General features: G+C 39.4%; 1 protein-coding gene across 5 annotated transcripts in view; it reads left to right on the top strand.

The window, feature by feature from the left end:
• cacna1c (calcium channel, voltage-dependent, L type, alpha 1C subunit) overlaps positions 1-21,707 on the top strand; it is a 218,234-nt gene that overhangs the window by 130,115 nt on the left and 66,412 nt on the right. For all 5 annotated transcript variants that reach the window (XM_042222950.1, XM_042222948.1, XM_042222952.1 and 2 more), the window contains exons 4-8: positions 5,082-5,221; positions 12,076-12,215; positions 13,475-13,627; positions 15,767-15,966; positions 18,198-18,301. In XM_042222950.1, coding sequence (XP_042078884.1) covers positions 5,082-5,221; positions 12,076-12,215; positions 13,475-13,627; positions 15,767-15,966; positions 18,198-18,301 — 737 coding nt within the window. The remainder of the gene's footprint in view (positions 1-5,081; positions 5,222-12,075; positions 12,216-13,474; positions 13,628-15,766; positions 15,967-18,197; positions 18,302-21,707) is intronic.

The raw sequence follows: 21,707 nt of genomic DNA, 5'->3' as shown, positions 1-21,707 counted from the left end.
CACAGTACATCTGCTTTACTTAAAGTTACTAATGATCTTTCAGCCTTTGACACTTTCTCTCACTCCATCCTTCTAAACAGACTTTCCTCTCTTGGCATTTCCGACACACCCCTAACCGGGTTCCAATCATATCTCCTTGACCGTTCCCAGTTTATTCAACTTAAATCATTCTACTCTCGTCTAATCCCAGTCACTTTTGGTGTACCCCAAGGTTCAGTCTCAGGCCCTCTTCTCTTCATAATATATATCCTCCCTTTTGGTACCATTGTCAATAAATTTGATCTTCACTTTTATTATTTTGCTAATGACACCCAGTTATATCTCTCCTGCAGGCCTGATTCCTCCAGAATGTTTATCTGAATTAAAATCCCGGTTCAGCTCAAATTTTCTTAAGCTCAATCAGCATAAAACTGAAATCCGTATCAGCTCCAAATCCAACCTACTAAAGGCAAATCATTTCACGTTCACTATTGAACCTTTGTGGTTTTCGTTTTACCTCAGGTTAAGAGCCTTGGTGTCATCCTAGACAGCTCACTATCCTATAAATCTCACATCAGTGATCTCACTCATTCGGCCTATTTCCGTCTACACACCATTAACCGATTACATCCTTCTCTTTCCACTCATTCGGCGTCCGTTCTTGTTCATAGTCTCGTTACCTCCTGCGTTGACTATTGTAATTGACTCTTAGATGGTCTCCTCCAAAAATCCCTCCATAAGCTTCAATTGGTTCAAAACTGCCCGCATTATTACCAGAACCCCGTCCTACCAGCACATCATCCCTATCCTTCAGGAACTTCCAAATAGTATACAAGCTTCTTCTCCTCACCTTCAAGGGCCTTAATAACCTTGGTCCTCCTTTCCTTTCTTTCCTTTCTTACCTTTCGTCCAGTTATATAACTGCATTTGTGGATGTCAAGTAGACATGCTGAAGATCAAACCAAACACCAGCATGTGGAAGAAAGATGATTTAAGTGGCACCAAATCATTTCACATTCACTAATGACAACTTCGCAGTTTTTGTTTCACCTCAGATTAAGAGCCTTGGTGTCATCCTAGACAGCTCACTATCCTATGCCAAAAAGGCTAGTCCGAGTGTTTCAGAAACTGCTAATCAACTGGGAGCTTCTTGCACAACCATCTCTAGGGTTTACAAAAATTTGTCTAAATAAGAGAAAATCTCCAGTGAGCAGCAGTTCTCTGAGAGAAAATGGGCTGTTGTTGATGCCAGAGGTCAGAGGAGAATGTGAAGATTGCTGCAGACTTATAGAAAGGCAATTAAACCATCTACTGATTGCAACCAAGTCATGCAGAAGAGCATCTCTGAATGCACAACACTTCAAACCTTGAGGCAGATGGGCTACAGCAGCAGAAGACCACACCGGATGCCACACCTGAGGTTTCAGTTCACATAAGTACACAAAAGCTGAAGATTAGAACATTACTGGCTGGTCTAATGTGTCTTGATTTGTGCTGCAACATTCAGATGATCGGGTCAGAATTTGGCAGGGACAAGTGAAGAATAGGATATTTCTTCTGTGGTACTGATTTGTGCTGTTGTAATACTTTCGATATGATACTTTTTTTGTCTTCTTCTTGCACACACATGCCTTAACACACACACACACAGTGCGATATATCTGTGGGTTCCTTCAAAAGCAGCTTAATAGCTAATCCTGTCTTGCAGCATACACACAAACACAGAAGGTCATTGCAAATGGAAACAATGTCTGCTCTATGGTAGAATGTCGATACTATAATCTGATTGGCCTAGTTGATGGATAGGTGGTTTGGTTGACCTATCACAGGTAACTGAATTATTGCCCCCACATGCTTACCTTTCGGTCATTCTGTCTGCTTTCTTTTCTCGCTCTCTCTGTCTCTATAGTCTGCCGCTCTTCCTCGTGTACTCTCATCTTCTCTCGTCTTTTTCCAGTCACTAACCAAATTAGTCTTGCCCCTTTGGATTTTGCCCTTTACAGGTCTGGATGAATTGAAGGAAAGGAGGAAGTGTGTGTTTTCTGTGTGTGTGTGTGTGTGTGTGCGTGTGTGTGTGTGTATGTGTGTCAGGCTAAGCTGTTCCTACCAGATGTTTTTCTTTGTTTTATGTTTCTGAGCGCCGCACTGTCTGCCTGTCACCAGCAGATACACAGCTCGGGTGTGTGTATCTTTGAGAGAGCGCGAGCGTGATAGAGAGCTTTTGTATATTCAAGAGGGAGGATGTGTGTGTTTGTGAGATTAATTACTTCCGCATACACTGCTAACACTCCACTGTGCGATGAAGGGTCGGCGGTACAAACGGTGAATATTAAACCAAATCAATTCTGCCAGCTTTGAAACCGAAACGCGCACGCAGAAAAAAAAAAACAGGTGTCGACTGTGAAAATCTCAGTTTTTATCTTTAAGCTGGACACTTTTGGGCTGAAAAAGACGCTGAACAGACTTGAATTGAAATGAGTGAAGGTTAGAAACGTAGAGAGCAGGAGCACAACAAGTTTAAGACAGCTTTCTGAGCAGGTGACTGAGGCGCAGAATCCCTGGGCTAAAAATCGATTCACCTTTCACGTATTCTGTGTTTCAACCTGTTTAAATCCACAGAATTATAATTCATGTCACTTCTTTGACTGTCAAGTTACTTGAGCATTTCTAAGTGCGGGAAAAATCATGGTTTACAAGTTTAATCGCTTCATTATGAACAAAAAGGAAATCAAAAGACAAGTTTTTTTGTTTTTTATCAGCCTCTTGCAGTTGTAATGTGTTGGCAGCTGTGATTCATGAGACATTTTTGAGATGGCTCTTATATAGAGCTCTTAAAAAAAACAAAAAACAAGTTTAAACACTTGAAAAAAACTACTTGAGAAAAAGTGAGATCAGTGGTTAGAAAAATGCCTGATTCCCATGGTACTGGAAATTGCTGTGTTAAGTGTCACTGTAACTGGCCTAATGGGAGTCTGATGTAGTCTTTTCTTGTTTGTTTAGCTGGATGGCCTTCGGATTTCCATCAGCCTGAACATCTAATCTTAATGCAGCTACTGTATACACAAGTTTTTCCAACATAAACATTAACTTTAGAAACACTTTAGCGATTATAGACTGATCGGACTGATTTGGATTAAACACCATTACAAACATTTAACCTTCATTCAGCAATGATTTGAGAATGTTCACTCTTTGTACTGTCCTTAAAATCACCAACAATCAAGTAAATACATTAAAGAATAAGGAAATTTTATTCTCAATGAGAAGGTTGGCATTCAGTTTTAAAATGCCATCCCTGTATAAACACCGGTGTTGAACTCCAGGCCTCGAGGGCTGGTGTCCTGCAGGTTTTAGATGTGTCCTTGATCCAACACAGCTGATTTAAATTGCTAAATGACCTCCTCAACATGTCCTGAAGTTCTCCAGAGGCCTGGTAATGAACTAATCATTTGGTTCAGGTGTGTTGACCCAGGGTGAGATCTAAAACCTGCAGGACATCGGCTCTCGAGACCTGGAGTTCGACACCCCTGCTGTATAATCTACAGAAGAATACATTTTTATTTTTTCCAAAACCAATGTCATGTCCATTTTATGACAGAGGTAAACAGATCTTTCTTATAGATCCTTGCTAATCACTTATTCCTTATCAGTTTTAAGTTTTAAAAGATGTTTCCCCTCAGTGCAAATGATTTAGTATTTGAGAGCCTCAAAACAAGCCAGAAACAAAAAGAAATTTAAAAACACAAAGGCCAGCATGTGACTCAGGTGTTGCACAGTCAGTGACGTCAGTGTTGTAGCTGTCAGGAGAAAAATGTCAGCATTGATCAGAGGAAATAACAGGCTTGAAGGCATATAATTCCAGTGGATTGGACAATTTAGAAGCTGTATTGTATTGTATTGTATGTGGTTATGTAAGTCAATGATGGAATCCAACCTAAACTCTTTTGTCAGTCAGCCTGTGAAGATATTTTGGTAAATTTAAACACAGCTTCTTCAGGTTTAGCTGATTCTTCCCAGGGATGAGACTGGAGCCTAGAGAGACCTGCCTGGCCTTCTGTCCCAAACCTCTGGCCCGCTGTGTGTATGTATCCATGGGAAAATAGAGTGAAAAAGAGGAGGAGCAGGGAATAAAATGAATGGATGGATTGATAGATGTTTTTATTACCCACCCCCAAAAGAAAGAAAGAAAGAAACTGGGCAGAAAGCAAGAGGATGTTGAATAATTCTATATATAGGATGTTGTATTTGCACAGCAAGAAATAAATAGATTTCTGCATTGCTTTGATCTCGTTTTCCTTAAAAACTTGACAAAACATTTAAAATCAGATATGAAAAGGGATTAGGTGGATGATGAATTGTTTACGACTTTGCAACAGTCAGAAAGTTATATGATCCTGCTCTCTTTCAAGGCCATTTCAGGACATTTCCCAGGACCCTGTCAGGCTGGGGTCGGCAATATGACAACAATCCCTGAGGAGCTCTGTAGTAAAAATCCCGTTGTGTGTTTGCGTGTGCATACATGTGCACATGAAATCATTCCTTCCATCAGACAGTAACGTCGTAGGACAGGAAGAGAGCCAGTTTGATTAAATAATCAAAATGCTTTGATTGTGTACACGATTACAAGTTAGACAAATACATGTTAACATATAAATAATCAAACATGCGCACGCACACACACATGCATACGCACAAAGCAGAAGCCACATAAACAGCGGCAGAACATCTTGTTCTGGCTGATAAATTTGAAAGAGTAGGCAGCCAGCACTGCGAGTGCTCACAAGTCATATACAATGTCCTTAGTGTTGATGTGGGAAAAATAAAAAAGTTTTATGATTGTGAATGAACGTGTGTATATAATAGTGGTACAGCATGTCAATTTTTTCCAATAAGCCACCTCTCACGATGAAAAGATTTACTGCACATAGTTCAAGAATACTGAATCATTCCTTTGCCACATGAATTTAGCATTTAATCTGATTTCAAATTTTCATTTATAATTACCTCTGATTTTATCTGTGTCTGTTGCTCGTTCTATGTCATGCTGCAATGATGCCACTCAGATGAGTAAATGGACTTTTTTTATGTTTGTGTCTGCACAGGAGCGTGTGGAGTATCTGTTCCTCATCATTTTCACGGTGGAGGCGTTCCTGAAGGTAATAGCCTACGGCCTGCTCTTCCACCCCAACGCCTACCTGAGGAACGGCTGGAATCTGCTAGACTTCATCATTGTAGTTGTAGGGTAAGCGATCAGAATCACACAGAAAAGAGACAAACTGCGAGGTGTTATTTGATGGTTCTCTGTTACTCCAAGTGAGTCTTTGAAGTTTGACAGATGAAGCAGATTTCATAGATTCAGTTGTGTAATTGTGATGCATAGTCTCTTTTCAACAGCTACCTGACACACACAACCTCAGCACATCATTAGCAAATTAATCATAGTACCTTAGTATAATTACTGTCAACCAATGGAAGTACAGCCAAGTTAATTGGCAGCCTCTGTCTAATATAAGAGGTAGTCATAGTGTTAGCATCTATCAAAATTACAGTAAGATAGCGTTTCACGTGGCCTTCTTTACTTTCAGTTGCAAAGGCAAAGAAGCAGCTATATTTTCTCTTGTAGCTCATCTTTTACTCTACTTCCTGTTTGTAAAACCAGAAGGGCGCTCAGACAGATTCCACAAGGCCAATCCCATATTTTGCGATTTTCATGAAAGTGATCCAGTTCTGCACTAACATTTTATAGATTCTTCTACTGCTCCTCCTTGCTCAACATCTCCACTAGGTTTCGTAAAATTCAGCTCAACTCGTCTCATCGACAGAGAGACAAATATACGGCCTTGGTGAGAAGCTGAAGTCTGTTAATTTATTTACTAATTTAACACGACAGTCATGTGTTTTTTTTAACATCCAACCATTGAAATAAAAAGTTCAGTTTGTGCCAAAATTATGTTCATCTTTCACAGTCGAATTGTCTGTGTTGATAGCCTGGATCAGTGCAACTGCTGTGATCTTGTCAGCGTTATTGAACACTTTCTCTATTTGTGACAGTAAAATTATTTGATTTCCAATGTCCAACCTGCTGGCACACAAAGTAATTCCGAATTAGGAAGCTGATTGAGGATATTCATGCTCTTTTTTCACAATATCTCAAGTATGTTTAGTATTTTGTTGTATTTTAGAAAGATTACTGTAGTAGCCATTTGAGAGGAGTATTGTCCGCTGACAAAGCTTTCTTTAGTTCACAGAAAATCTGGGCTAAAGCTGCAGCAAACTTTGGCCATCAGTGTATTGGTGAAGCTTAAACTGATTAGCTTGTGAGATGCTGATAGCAAAGCTCTGCTCTGTTTTTCTTTATCTGCAACTCAGCAACATAGTCCATCTGCTAAATCCATTTTGCCTAAGTTTGTGTGTGTGTGTGTGTGTGTGTGTGTGTGTGTGTGTGTGTGTGTGTGTGTGTGTGTGTGTGTGTCTGTGTGTGTGTCTGTCTGAGTGCAGTGGTGTGTGTGTGTGAGTGTGTGTGTGTTTGTGTGTGTGTGTGCGTGTGTGTGAGTTTTGCAGCTGTGCATAATTTTGGACTTGACCACTGGACTTGACAGTTACATTTATGCCATAAAGATGGTCTAATTGAGCGTGTGTGTGTGTGTGTGTGTGTGTGTGTGTGTGTGTGTGTGTGTGTGTGTGTGTGTGTGTGGTGTGTGTGTGCTGTTGCACGAAAGCACCCTCAGCCTGGGGGAAGCCTTTGTAAATACACCAACACACAGACATGCACATTCAGTGAGTCTTGTTCATTGCAAGTCAAGTGTTCACTCATATTAGCCATCACTAACTGAACACGCTTGGCTTGAGCCTATAACCACACACACACACACACACACCAACCACACACACACACATACATCCCATCGGCTGAAAACATGGTGCCAGTGCCCGTGGCATAAACACAACCTTTGCCACTCTTAAGCTGTTATCTACCCTCACTGTCTGTCTCCCTCTGTTCATGTCTCTTTCTCGATGTGAATTGTGCCTTTTATTGTAATGTAACATGATTTAATTTACAACTATAATGCACTGATGCCTGCAAATATTTTTGTTTCTCTTACAACCTTGCCAAAGGAAGTTCAGAAGGCAAAATACACGTCTGTTTGACTGCATGACTCTATTTGGAGTCATGCAGAATGACACATCAGTCTATTTAATGATTAATGTTATAGGGGACTGGATATGGATGCCTCAAAAGGCTCAGAAAATATGGATACTAGAGGGTTAGGCCCACTGAACATATATATAAACTTGGCACAAAATGTAAGAAAATTTGTGTTTATTTCTTTGTCGTAACTTTGCTTCTTCTTTGACAAATTTGTAAACATATTTAAGAGTTGAGCAGCAGAGATGAGCAGTAGAGTTGAGAATGAGGGTTGCACCCAGAGGGAACACCAAATCTCCTATGCCAATGCCAAACAGCTTATTGACTTTTGATTAGTGTATTTTATTAGCTTGGATAATTAAAGTCTGAATTCTTGCTTCAGTCTCCAAATTCAGAGATCCCCCCCAAATTCTGATTTAGATCTGAGAATACTGAATAATTTCAAAATTTTTAGTTTTTAACTTGAGGTAGTCAGAATTCAGTGCAAAGGTCATGTATGCTCCTTTTTGCTGCTATGTAAATCAGTCGTGAAGGTGAATATGATCATAATTCTTTCCTAATATCCCCCAAACAGCTTATGTTGCCTAATCCTAACCACTTCTTTGCTAAAGGGCTAACACATTAGAAAGCACTCCACTAATATGCAAACTCATTTTTAACTTGACATTTAACTGAATTGGAAACCGAATAAAATCCACTAGAATAGATGTGAAAAGCAACAAACACAAACTTCTTCTGTTTCACAAGCTGCAGGGAGTGTGTGTGGCTGGGTGTTTGTGTGGCTATGTGCATAAGTGGCTGTTTGTCTCTGTGCCCTTGTGAATCTAACTGCCAGTCTGTCGGTGTGTCTTTGTATAGATGAGAAGTGACAAGAGTTCACTCCCTCTGGATTATTCACCATATGGGTGAAAGAGCTTGTACCTGGTGCTGAGCAGCCTCAGAGACACACGCACACACACACACACACACACACACACACACACACACACACACACACACACATAGATACTATGGTCCACACTTGGCTGGCACTTACCTGAAAGGTCATTAGTTAAGGCTCAGTAATTCAACAGGCTGTGTTCATGTGTGCATGCGCAATATGAATATGAATGAGACTCAAGCTCAGCAGTTTTCAAACTTTTTCTGTCACACAGAAAAAAATGTGTACCCCATACCCCACCCACATTTTTAATAATCATTAACAATTAAAAAAAAAAAAGACCCACGTTCAATTTTAGTAACTTAAAGATCAGATTGGAAAATAAATGTTAAGAACCTTGGTCTCTGCATTCATACATACCTTGCTTCTTCATTTTTGACTTCTCTCTTTCACTCTTTGTCATCACTTTTTCCACTTTTGTTTTTCCTCAGATATATTAGGTCCATCTCCTTCCCCGTGCAATTTTATGTTTCTTTCATTTTACTTTCCCTCCTTGTATTAAGGGTGTGATCAATACAAAATACAGAGTGAAGGATTCAGGCAAAAAAAAATTATCTATTTCATTTGTTCAGCATTTACAGGGTCAGAAAACTACCACGTGACACTTACTGTACTCCAGGATGTAAAATTCGGGCAGAATTAATACAAGCTGAATGAATATTTTGCTTTACACTGTAACAAAAAGAGAAAAAAAAACAGGGAAAAAAAGCCTGTGGAAAAACTCACTATACTTCACTCAGATTCGGCACTACAGGCAATACTTTCCATGCTGTCGAGTTAAAGATGACAGTGAATGTGATGTGAATAAACTTTCATGGCCTGACCCGCAAAAAAGCATTTTTTTCTTCTATTGAACTTTTCTTGTTTGGAGAATGTTAGAAATTATTGTGAGCAAACTTGTGTGTATTTACACAGGTATATGTTCAGATTACACAGGAGTACCATACACCTTTGGATACTGAAGATGAATGACAAAACGTGCTGGGAAAGAACTTTTCCTTTCACGCATACAGAACAATTTATAAAACAATTCATTTACATTATAAGCGCAGAGTTTGTGACAGTTTGTTTGAAGAGTTTTATAGACTATGTTTGCTTTTATAAGAGATAATATAATGTGTTGTGGTTTGGTGTAATATTTCATGAGTCAGTTGTAGCTTTTTGTAAGAAAAAAAAAGTAAATAATTTATACAGTAAGAATAAACTGTGGTATCTTAGGCTGGCCAAACTCGAGGAAACCTTCAATATAAAAGCATTAAATTTAGATCAGAGTAATGATCAATATCATTACCATCTCTTATTACCCGATTTGATCCACTTTTTATCTAAATACATACCTTTATATAAATATAAATACTTCTGTTATTACTGAAGCTCACCTGCAGTACCATTACAGCCCACAAGGGGTTTCCTTCCTGCACAATGACTATGTAAAAGATTTTATACAGTCATTGATCCTGCACTGTGGGAATCACTGTTCCAGAGACTTGCCTATTAATCAGAGCCTTTGAAGGATAGTAATACTAGATAGCAACTCCACATACCTCGTACACCAAAATGAGCTAAATTAGGCTTATCAGTGGGCTGATATTATCAGTAGATATTAACTATCGATATCAGCATTTATGACAATTTATGCCAATAAATAAAAAATGTAAAAGGAGATATAGTAGAAACATCCTTCAATATATCACGTGTTTAGAACACCACAAACGCAACAACCAGCTGATCCGAGCAAAGTTGGCCGAGGCCCAAACAATCACACTGATAACTACACAAAAATAAAATAAATTCAATTCACTTAGAAAGGAAAGAACAAATAAATACCTGTAGATATATACAGACTATTTAAATCTGAAAATATGTGTCAGTCAATTTTTCTCTGTTCGCAGGATAGCAAACAAACAAACAAAGGTATCTAAAGGTGTAAAGTATGTGTATTTGCAGCATAACACATTATCAGTTCAAAGTTGTCTTGAGTGAGTCAGTGCATCAAGGACTGTAGTGCCATCTAAATGTGAAGCAGAGACTCTGCTTTTACTTTATCACACTTTGCTACAAGTGCTATTTACATGCTTCAAGAATCACTATTTAAACATGCTCAAGCTTTTAAAACTGTAATAATTAAGTGTAAATATTTTTTTCTCAAGCGACGCGGTGTTGACATTTTGATGTCTGTGAGACCTCTCAGCCTTTTTTCTCTTTCTGAATGCGTGCGGTTGGTACTATCTTTAGCTGTGGATCTATACAGCTCACAATGTGGTGCTACACTCCAAGACTCTAATTACCTTTAAACACCCTACAACAAAAGAACATGCTGGTGGTGCAAAATTGTGAATCTCTGACGTACTGTTCGTGCTCAGTTTCAAAGGAGTGCTTCCCACCAAGAGAGAGGGGGAGAGAGAGGAAAAGAGAGTTAATCAAATTGAGAGGGAGGTAGTGCGAAATAGAGAGGCAGAGAGAGTGTGAGAGGGAGAGAGGGAGATATGTTTTGAGAGGCCTTTTCAAGTGGCCATTTCATCTGTGCTAATTGATAATTCTCCATGACTAACGTGCCACTGACTGGCCTTTGAGCCACGCTAGCTGGAAAATGGTATTGTATGGTGATTTCTAAAGGATCTCGGAGAGCCAGAGACAGGAAGGGGAGAGCGATAAGCTCAGCTGGACGTACATAAATTCAAGCTTGTGAGTCACTTACACCAAAGGGATGTATGTCAATAATTTCATTGGGATAATAGTTAACACAGGGGGGGAGCGTTAAAAAGAGCATATTTAGCTCTTCATTGAAGATTATACTTCTGCTTTACACTGACAAATATGTATGGAAACCTGAAGAGTACAGTGTGATTGCTGATCATGTCATTCAAGACATTTCTGGGCACTGGCCTCTGCTTTCCACCACAGCCTGCCTGGTGGGATCGGTGTTGTATTTCATCCCAAGTTCTTGCAGACCAATGTGAGAAATTATGACTTCATCGACCTCGGTTTGCACTCATGGGCACTGTTATACGACATTTCGCTTTACATTTACCACAAACTTTTACTGCTCTACAGTAAAACGGTGCTGCCCAACCTTATTGGCTTGTGACCCTTCAAATCCAAAATCAAGGCCATCCTCAGAGTGCACCTGTTTAGCTGTTTTGGCCCTTTTCTGTAATGATGTCCTTTCAGTCCCAAAGTTGGTAATTACTGGTCACTCTGACTAAAAGTCAGTAACCCAAACTATAATAAATCAGTCCCAGGCCTGATTTTCACCAAAGTAAAGTGTTCACACATTTTGGCCAAAGTCCATTAATTTAAACTCATGAGCAGTTCTTGCTTAAATCTTTCTTGGCTGGATGTTTCTGTTTTCATGGAGGGTAATAACTAAAAAGGGCAACAGTGTAAAAATACATTTGACATTTTAAAAGAGAGTTTTTCTGCATAGTACCACATAACCTGACTGTGCAGCTCTCTTCACTACAGTCATGCACAGGCATCTGTGGAGCTGACTGTCAAATCATTAAAGCCACATGCCTCACATTTCCTTATCTGCGAAAGACAGAAGGAACAGATGAAACATTTTCGATTGTTTTCTTGGAAGGATAACTTGCTGAGCTGTTTTATTTTTTGCTTTCGAGTTTCTTCAAGAGTCAAATTGTGAAACGACACTGTTGACTTCACCAGGCCTTTACCTTCTAAAAATATGTTCCCAAATTTGGCTGCTGTAAGCACATTTCACTTATATTGCAATGTTTCCACTGGTGATTCATTTAGTACAGGATTAATGAAAAAAGTGTTTAAAAGTTTTATTTCAACTGAAACCTGATATTGTGCAACACTACTGACAATGTCTAAAGTGGCAAACAAAGATGTAAAACACATGGCCATAATGACACCAACTGTGGCGAGGCCTTTACAGCTGTATCTCTTTTATTGTTTTCTTTCTCTCATATATTCTCTAGTATGTGGAAATGGGATGTCAATGTGAAATTGATGGTTATTGAAGTCATTACCTTCTGTCTTACAGGTTATTCAGTGCAATCTTGGAGCAGGCCACAAAAGGGGATGGGGCTACTCCTATTGGAGGGAAAGCGGCGGGCTTTGATGTCAAGGCTCTGAGGGCATTCAGAGTACTCAGACCCCTCAGACTGGTCTCTGGAGTACCGAGTAAGTACTGAGAGCCATGGAAGTAAAAAAGAAGAATGAAAGAGAGAAAAGCAGGAGCACAAATGGTGCTCTGGGGATCAGGTGTGAATGGTGATTGGGTGTTGTGGGGGGTGGAATGGACCAGAGATTGAAGCTTGCATTGGTGCTTGACGCCACACATGATGACACACATATACTCACACCCAGTCTTCTTCTTGTCAGAAATGCAGAGGCTTTCAGAGCTGGACGATTTATGTGCGTACTTGTCTGTGAAGACACTCTTAATGAAAATAGTGTGTTTCCACCTTTATGTGCATTACACTTGCAGACAAATGCAGAGGATGCAAGTGCACAGCTATCACTTTGTCATTTGGTGTAAAAGTGCTGAGTGCCGTTGTGCGCCGCGCTGTCCAACATCACTGGGCTGTCATGGCAGTTGTGGCAACTGATCAACAGCGTGTTTGCCAGCTGACTTGCGCACAGATGGCGTCCAGTTGCTTATGTGCTGTGGAATTTATTATCTTTTTATTAAAGGCTGATCATTAAAGGAAGAAAAACATGAGGTTGTACAATCAAGACGTCTTAGCCATGCCAGTTATTCACGACTGACAAGTGGGAAAACTGCTGTTCCAGCAACTATCTAAGTGTTCCTCACTCCATGACACCACACTGATTTTGCAGTTGCGTTTTAAAAAGTTCAAAAGAGTAACTGATTAAATTAATACGAGTGTAATCTGATAAACTGGTCTTGCCTATATGCGCAAGCCTGTGAGCTTTTTTGTTTTTAATTTAGTTTGTTTTAACAAATTAGTCAGTTAAATAAACCCACAATTTCTCCTACTGCCTTTTGTATTGTTACGCCTCTTCAGCAGCAACATATTTTTGCTCCTCTTGTTTTAAGTTATTAATATGCAGAGCACTGAGCTTTTGTTCATCAAAGCATTTATTAAATTTAACTGGAAAGGTGTTCTGCTCATAGACAAATTTGCATTTAAAAATACCATGTTTTTTTCTTTGCCTACAATTAATAGAAGTCATGCTTTTCAGTAGAATATCTGTACAAAAGCAATATTAAAGCTTCAGATGAAATATAACAGCCAGCTTAAGTGCTTGCATGGTGATTCATTATGACAATGCTGGTATATGAGGTGCCAGTCATGATTTTTAATGACAGTAAGTCTCCAATCCTCAGATTTTATAAGAACTGTATGCTTTTTTAAAATGTTCTGTACACTCTCATATGCCTTTTTGGATTCTTAGCAAATGTGTGCCTCCTGCAGGTTTACAGGTAGTGTTGAACTCCATAATCAAAGCCATGGTTCCTCTGCTCCATATCGCCCTGCTGGTCCTCTTCGTCATCATCATCTATGCCATCATTGGTCTGGAGCTCTTCATGGGCAAGATGCACAAGACCTGCGTTCATAACCTAACAGGTACACACAAACACTGACTTGTAGAATACCTATTTATAAGCACTGATGCACAGATATAAATAAAAACATGCACGATCAAACACAGCCAATGGCACACAACACTTCAGTTGCTTAGATACATGATCAAAGCATGTATTGAAGTGTATGTGCAGGCATGCTTCAGTTAGCATTTATTCACATACATACAAAGTGCAAACTTTGGTGTTCAAGGTCTTTGGTTTGACTGAGCTTTGCATAAATTCGAACTCTACAGTAAAGCTTTATCAGCAAACAAACCTTAAACAGTTAAATGAACACATCAATTAATTATTCAAACCATCATTTATGTTTCTGAGCAGGAACAATTTCAGCAATAATTGAAACAACAGCTGCCATAAATGATTGAAACAATTTTCAGCAAAGGGCCTCAGGTATAATGGACTGGAGTGTTATTATGATGGTGTTATACATCCCCTGAGAGGCATTAGCTTTCCACAGGGTAAGTGCCGGTGGAATACTCTGCTATCCTATACATCACCCTGAAGAGCTTGTTTTGTATAATTAGTAAAACACTTTTTCCACATTGATTTTTTTTCATGGTGCCTTTGTTTGGTGTTATTTCATGGTGTCCTTTTAGCCTTTCAACCTCTTTTTTTTATGTGAATGGATTGAATCTGTAACAGAGCTTCCCGTAGCAAAAAATCAAAAATGTTCAGTGAGCACTGCTTGGATGGGCATAAATCTCTCCTGCTGGGATCTGCAGTTCAAAAGACAAGCAGCTGAGTTCGAAAAGTATGCTCGATAAAAAAAGTGCAAGTCTGTGTAAACAAAAGCATAAGGAGTCATGATCTCAAGGAGAATTTTGATAACAAGGATCCAGTCGCCACTATATATCATAAATAGTACAGTACATGGATATTCCATTGAAATGAAACATTGACTAGAGTTTTGAAGCTTGGAGCTTCTGCTGTTGCTAGCGCTGGCAAATAGGGTGAATTCCGTTGCAAACAGGTGCCATACCAAAAGCTTCTTTGCAATTGCTTTGGTTGCTAGCAGATTGATGCTGTCACCCATAGTTTGCATGGAAGGCTCCAATTTGTCTGCAAACATGCTAACTAACTGGAAAAAGTATGACACAAACTGGAAGCAGAGACAGTTCACCTTCAAAGTAAGTGGTGCTTTGCCACAGAAATCAACATATTTCAATATATTTCGTGTCTTCACAGTTAGTGGCATTCACAAGGCAGTTTGTTTGCAACCTCTTTGCAATTAGCTATTGTAAGCAACTTTTCCCTGGCAATCGCTGATTACAGGGGGTAGCTGACAGGTCTCAAGACATGTATGACTGGAGCTTAGCAACTGATTTCACAGGGTAAGCCAGCAACCTCTTGCAACCAGTAAGGAATAATCCTAGCAGCCAGTGGTTAGCAGACAATTGCCAACTGCTTTCTAGGCCTGTGTAAAGTCACTGCATTGCTACATGAGATGCTAACTTTGACGAGTGAAAAACAGGCTTAAAACAAAACACAATCGAAAAAATGTTTGTTTTAATATGACAAAATCTTAAAAAGTTACAGAGTTTTGGAAGTGAAACTTGCACGTGCAGGTTTCACTTCCACTGAACTTGCACGTGCTACCAATGCAAAATACACTTAAAACAGTGGGTTATGTGAAAATTTACAGTTGGCATCAAAGCAGACTTAAGCTACAGAGCACAAAATGTTTTTATACCAGCTTCTAAACATGTTTATTTCTGTTATAAATTTGGTTATCGTAACATGTGAATCCTTGACGAGTGACCTCCTTTTGGAGCATGCCTCAAGCAGGCTTTCGAGGATCTGTGGTTTTTGCTACTTTTAAGTTGGCTTCCTGCTGCTTGATTTCTACATTAAAAATCATGATGGGTAAAAGCTAAAAATGGCTTTTTGTATGAAGTTTAACTCACTACATCTGTGGTTTCTAAATAAATTATAGCTGTCTTGTTGAGCTGTTTTTTCCCTCGTACAACAGAAAATGATCTTTGTGTGTAATTCAGTCTAATTTTCCACCTCTGACCCTCCTCAACAGTGCATCATTAAAGCAACAAAAAAGACATTATTTGTAAGATATCTGAAAAATTAAAAAAAATGGCCATTGCCACTTTTTTCTCTTTTGTCACAGGCACTATTGCAGAGGAAAAGCCAGCACCATGTGCACCTGATGGAGCTTATGGTCGACATTGCAAGCAGAATGGAACACAGTGCAGAGTTGGGTGGGAGGGCCCAAACGACGGCATCACAAACTTCGACAACTTTGCCTTTGCCATGTTAACGGTGTTCCAGTGTATAACCATGGAAGGCTGGACGGATGTGCTGTACTGGGTGAGTCGGACACCAAAGCAGTGTTTTTGTGTTTGTGTGGCTTAGTGAGTACCAGAGGGATTGGTGCGTGGAGCCTCTTTACTGTATCTGTAACATCAGTGCCAGATGAGTGCTTTTGAGAAAGGAGTATAACACAATAACAAAAACACTTGTTTTAGAAAGGTGGGTACATATAAAGACTGAACAAATACACACACAGAGTTAGCTTCTATCTCAGGTTAATGCAGACAATACACTGTGTAATTGAAGCTGCAGATTCATTTAGAACGTGTGTAGAATCCCTACGCTTGATTTCAGTGTCAAGTGAGCAAACATGGAGCCACAGACAACTAAATATTTCCGCAGGGACAAGTTTCCCTGCTAATCAAATCAAATAGAGCTTGGTAAATTAGAACAAAAGGGCTTTCAAGATGCTGGACAAACCTTTAGAACAGCTTGAAGTGCTTTGTTGCAATTGCATTTTTGAAAGTTTTATCTTGTAGGGAAGTAAATTAGCTTTCTGGCTTGACATTTTATAAAATGGTTATAAATTAGTTACAAAAAGTAGCAAAATAAATTTCTCTTGTGTTTGAGATCTACATGGCACTGAGAGGTCAAATGGACTGTTGCTTAAGAAAATAACAGCAACTAGAAGAACACAGCAAAAAAACAGAAGCTGAACAACACACCAAGGAAATTAAAAAAAAAGAAAAACAGCTGAAATTGATTAAAACAAAAAAGAAGTTGACTAAAGCACAGTAGAAGCAGAAAAAACAAGAAATTTCCACAAAACACAACAGAAGTGTTTCTGGGGACACAATACCGTGACGAACCAGCTGCAGAAATGACAGAAACCAACGCACGCTTAAAATAACCAGAGGGTTCATCGGTGTTGTGAGGGTTAAAAAGATGTAAGGTAATGTTTGTTTTAATCACATGATTCATATAACGTAAATACATTCTTGCTATTAGCTATTTACTGTTAGCTTGGCACGTCCGCAGCTGTTCCGTCACCTTATAGTGTCCCCAAAAGTTTTCTGTTTTTTTGTTTTCACTTTTGCTTCATTTTTTTCTATTTCCATTATGTTTTATTAAACTTTCACTGTGGTTTATGTGCTTTTTCTGTTTCCTGATGTCTTCTTAAGAGCCACTGTAGGGATATCACGTAAAAATGTGCATCCAGTATGTGCTTGTTGGTTAAGTTACTAGCTCTACATCCGTTCTGCTATTCCTGCTTATCTACTGCAGTTTCCTGTTTATATTTACACACAGCACTCCTATAACAAATTTGACGTGCTGTAAAATGTTAAATAGTCGAATGATTGAAGCACCAGCCCTTTGACAATATTTTGTTTGTGTTGTAATTTTACATAATTTTCAGCGTCACACACTTTCACTACAAAATATCAACATGCAACATTTGCTGCTGTCACAGCACATAAACCTGCTGTCAGCTTTCACCTTTATCATCTCCCTTTTTTATCTCTGTCCCCCAGTCTTTGTGTTAAATTCTTTAATTAAGAGCCTTATCATATTATTATCCGCTTTTTCTTTAAAACAACCTAACCTTTGCATTTACAACCTCAATCTAATCAGTAATCTAATAGTCTAATAATGGGACTTTTGTTTTGAAGTAAAATCCTGGATGCTAAACTGCTCACTTTGTCAGCATCGAGTGCTACATATATCCACCCCATTTATTCATCACAACAATTTCCACATTAATCTCTCTTGATACTGTTATATCTTTGTTTCTAGATCCATTCACCAATCTAAGATGAAATTACTTAAGTTACTGTGGAACTGTTTGAAGAGATTTTTTAAATTGCAGCCAGGGTTTGCCATTAAATTACAAAAGTGTTCTTAATTGTGGATCGTGGTCTGCCTGCTCTCCAAGCAAAGGATAAAAGGCTTATAGTCAGTTTTAATCATACAATTATGCCATTCTCACTGCTATCTGCTGCTCTTTTAACATGCACCGCTCCTTTTCTTTTTTCCTGCTTTTATCTCCTTTTAACCTCTCTCTCTCTAACACACTTTCCTGTCCTTGACCTCTACCGCCCTGACTCATCCGTGACTTCATCTTCTCTCTGTCAACCTTCTCAAAACCTTTTCTGTCATGTTTCCTGTTCTTTCCCTACTTTTCTCACCCACCTGTTGATTCCACATCTGTGCTACTCCCCCTTTTTCTCCTTCTTCTTCTTTCTCCTTTTCTTTCTTCTTCGCTCCTCTTTGCCTTTTCTCTCTCTCAGATGCAGGATGCCATGGGCTATGAGCTGCCATGGGTCTATTTTGTCTCTCTTGTCATCTTCGGCTCTTTTTTCGTTCTCAATCTCGTTCTGGGAGTGTTGAGCGGGTAAGAGGTTATGCTGTTGTCACTTGTGTATGTGCAGTAGGTGTGCTGTGTGGCTTTATTTACTATTTTAAATGTGATAAATGACGATGTTACAAGACTCCCGTAATGCAATCTAAAGTGCAAGTTTTTTCTTATTATTTCTCTTTTTGTTGTCATTAATGTTTTAACACATACATACACACAGACCCAGTAAAATAATAAATTAGATGCAAATAAGAGCCGTGCGCTGACAGCAGTCTCACCTCATCATTCCACCAGAAAAAGTAGAGCTAGACAACCGTAGTCCTCTGTTGTTGAGGAAAGATAAAATGATGATCACTGAACTGAGCAAAATCTTTCGCTCTCTTCCCTTTCTCTTTCACTCAATCAATCCTTTGACACAAGCCTGAAAGAAATACACAAAAGCACTCAGAAAAAGCTGCGAGTGACCCCACGTCTATCTGTCGTGTTCATGTCAGTTTGCCCACCTGTCTGTGCTGAACAGGTAGACACATACACACAAACATTTACACATTTCCAAAACTTAACACATTTCAACTTAAAATGAACACTGCTGTGTTCCAACATGTTTTTTAGCCTACATGCACGTTTGTCTCTTGCAAGTTAGCATTTATCTTTCTTTTTTTTTTTACATTTGTGCGCGCACACACAGAGTGTTTATATTTGTTTAAAGGCATTTGCTGCGCTGTGTGTTTTGTTTCAACAAATACTGCTCGAGCAGGCTCGCTGGGTGCTGTTTTACCCCACTCTGCCAAGTCACACTGTTTCAGTACAAGCGCCTCCCGGTCTGCAGGGACACACTGGGGTATAAATAATTCACCCCTCAGGTCAGCCGTGGAGGTGGAATGCTAAAAAAACTTGCACAACAGGGAAAACACAATAAGGACAGAGTGGAGTCTGGAGGAAATGTGGCATTAAATATGGAAATTATGGAACAGCAGGCTGCACTGAGTAGTGAAAAGCATTTTTTTTAAGCATCCGTAAAAAACATTGTTTGCAGATCACACATGATGGTAATAATAATGATGATAATGTTAAAAAATAATTGTCAATAAATTGGCAGAGAATGGTTTTGACTTGATGTCTATTTCCAGTCCATGGGAGTCTTGGTGCACAGTCTCTTCATTTGTCTAACTACACTCTTATTTCTCCAGTGATTAAGGATGAAAAAGAAGAATTACAGTGGAAGTAGAATCACCTATGTGATTATTAAACTTCTGACTTTTTTCTTGCAGGAATACATTAATTCATTTATTTTGTTTGTCCCATGAGACTCGCAGCCTCCTGTAGGTTTCACTGTTTTAAAAGACCCGCTGAATCCACCAATGCATCTCTTTATCATTTCTCAAATTCATATTGCCCAAATACTTTGCCATGTGGCACACTAAGTGACTAACAAATAATATCAATGCACCATAATCCCAGCAGGGAACAAGCAGAGGTAAACGGTTCCATCTGTTGGGAACTTTCACCAAGGATCTAACTCATTCCCTTATCCCCCCTTCTCCTTTCTCCCGTCCCCATCATCCTACCACTCCCTGCCTTTTCCATCAATCCCCTGTCTTCTTGTCTTACTTTTTCCTCTTTTACCATCCATCTACTTCCCATCTTCCATCCTTCTATCTCCTCCCTTTGCCCCTATCCTGATGCCTTAGGTGAATGATGCTGTAGGTTACACGTGGCCCTGGGTCTATTTTGTCACCTTAATCATCATCGGATCCTTCTTTGTGCTAAACTTGGTTCTGGGGGTATTAAGCGGGTAAGGGCAGGGTCAAAGGTCGTTTGAAACTAATTTTTCTTTCTTGCCTTTTTGCTGCTCTTGGAGAATTTTGCTTCTGGTCTTTTGCTCAAGGGATCTCTTCACTTCCTTCTCCTTCCTGCCTCTTGCTGCTGCTGGCGTTTATATTTAATGAGTACAAAGCATGTACAAGAATGTGTTTCTATATAGTCCCATTTGGTTGCTTTACAAGACCATGTATCTGAGGCTTTGTGACTCTTCCAACTGAGCATTGCTGACTGCACATAGATTTTTTTTTTATCACTGTAGCTGACTGTAGTGAAATCATACTCGAGCATCTGGCTCGAAGACCACTGAAACCTTCTGGGTATTGTTTCTCTTACTACAAGGCTCCACTGCTGTTTCTGTAAAATAGCACTAGTGCTATTGTGAAGTGAAGTGCTCTGTTTTCAGCACTGATGCAGGGTGGAAAAACTACCATCTCATTTTTTTTTTTTTTTTAAGGAATTAATATGTAAACCCTTGTGATTAAAGCTGTTTATAGACCAGCAGTTAATACACAAAAACATGCAAGAAAATGTATCTAAATTCAGCAGTAACAGAAGTATATCAATTGCCACCTAAAAACATCTTAAACTTCTCAGTTCCAAGATCAGCTCTGCCAGGGAACAGGTTTTAGAGTCAGATGTCTCACCCCTGACTGACTGACTGACTGACCTGAATCTGACTTGATACCCTCAGGAGAGGTGGCAGCAGCATTGTAGGGAAAATAATAAAGGTCTATCTGTACCAAACAGCTTGGGGGGTTTGGTAGTCCGACTCTTTGTCTGACTTGTGACTAATGATGCTGTCAGCTCACTACACAGCCTGACCTTTTACCAACTGGTTACTCCATGGTGTGTGTAGGTCTCAGATTGGCATAATAACTAATGGCTAAACAGGAAGAAGGAGAGTGACGGATGTAGAGACATAGGCATAGGGTGTGACTGTGTTTGTCTGGATTTGATGTAATACGTAAACAGAGAGGATGGAGAAAGTGGCTCGACCGAAAGAGAAGGAGTAGGTAGAGAAGGGAGAATTAAAAGATGACTGAGGACAGAAAGGTGAGACAGTGGAGAATTGGAAAATGAGCGTGGAGCCTAAGGATTTAGCACTCAAGGCCACACTCGCACACACACATACAGGATATGTGCACTGAACTGCACAAGTCCAGATCAATAGGATTGGATCTCCTGCTAATGTTCTGACAAGTGGGACAATAGATGTTTGTCCTAATGCTCATTGATCTGCTGTTGTGGGTTTGAGTGTGGAGTCTGCAGTTCAATCTGAGGTTCCATCATTCTCTTAAATTTCACACAGATATCCTCAAACACTTGAATTCTGCCCAGCCAATAGACATGACCAAAAAAAAGTCAATAACAATACCAAGAGTTTCATCAGTTCTTCATCTCTGGAGAGCAGTGAAACACTAACAGCCTACACAACCTCTCTTAAAACCTTTGTGCTAATTGCTTGAAATCTGATTAGGAATATTGAGATAACGCTTAAACCTGAGCTTCAAAAAGAGTCCCACTTGTATGTTCAAAACGAATGTAGGGAAGTTTACTTCTATGTAAAATATTCACGAAAAGGAGGCATTTGCTGTGTTTATTTTCCAGCAGGCCTTTA

Source organism: Haplochromis burtoni, unplaced genomic scaffold, assembly GCF_018398535.1.
Source record: "Haplochromis burtoni strain Fernald_Lab_line unplaced genomic scaffold, NCSU_Asbu1 Contig_98, whole genome shotgun sequence".
NCBI classification, from domain to species: Eukaryota; Metazoa; Chordata; class Actinopteri; order Cichliformes; family Cichlidae; genus Haplochromis; species Haplochromis burtoni.
This window is presented reverse-complemented; position numbering and strand designations above follow the sequence as displayed.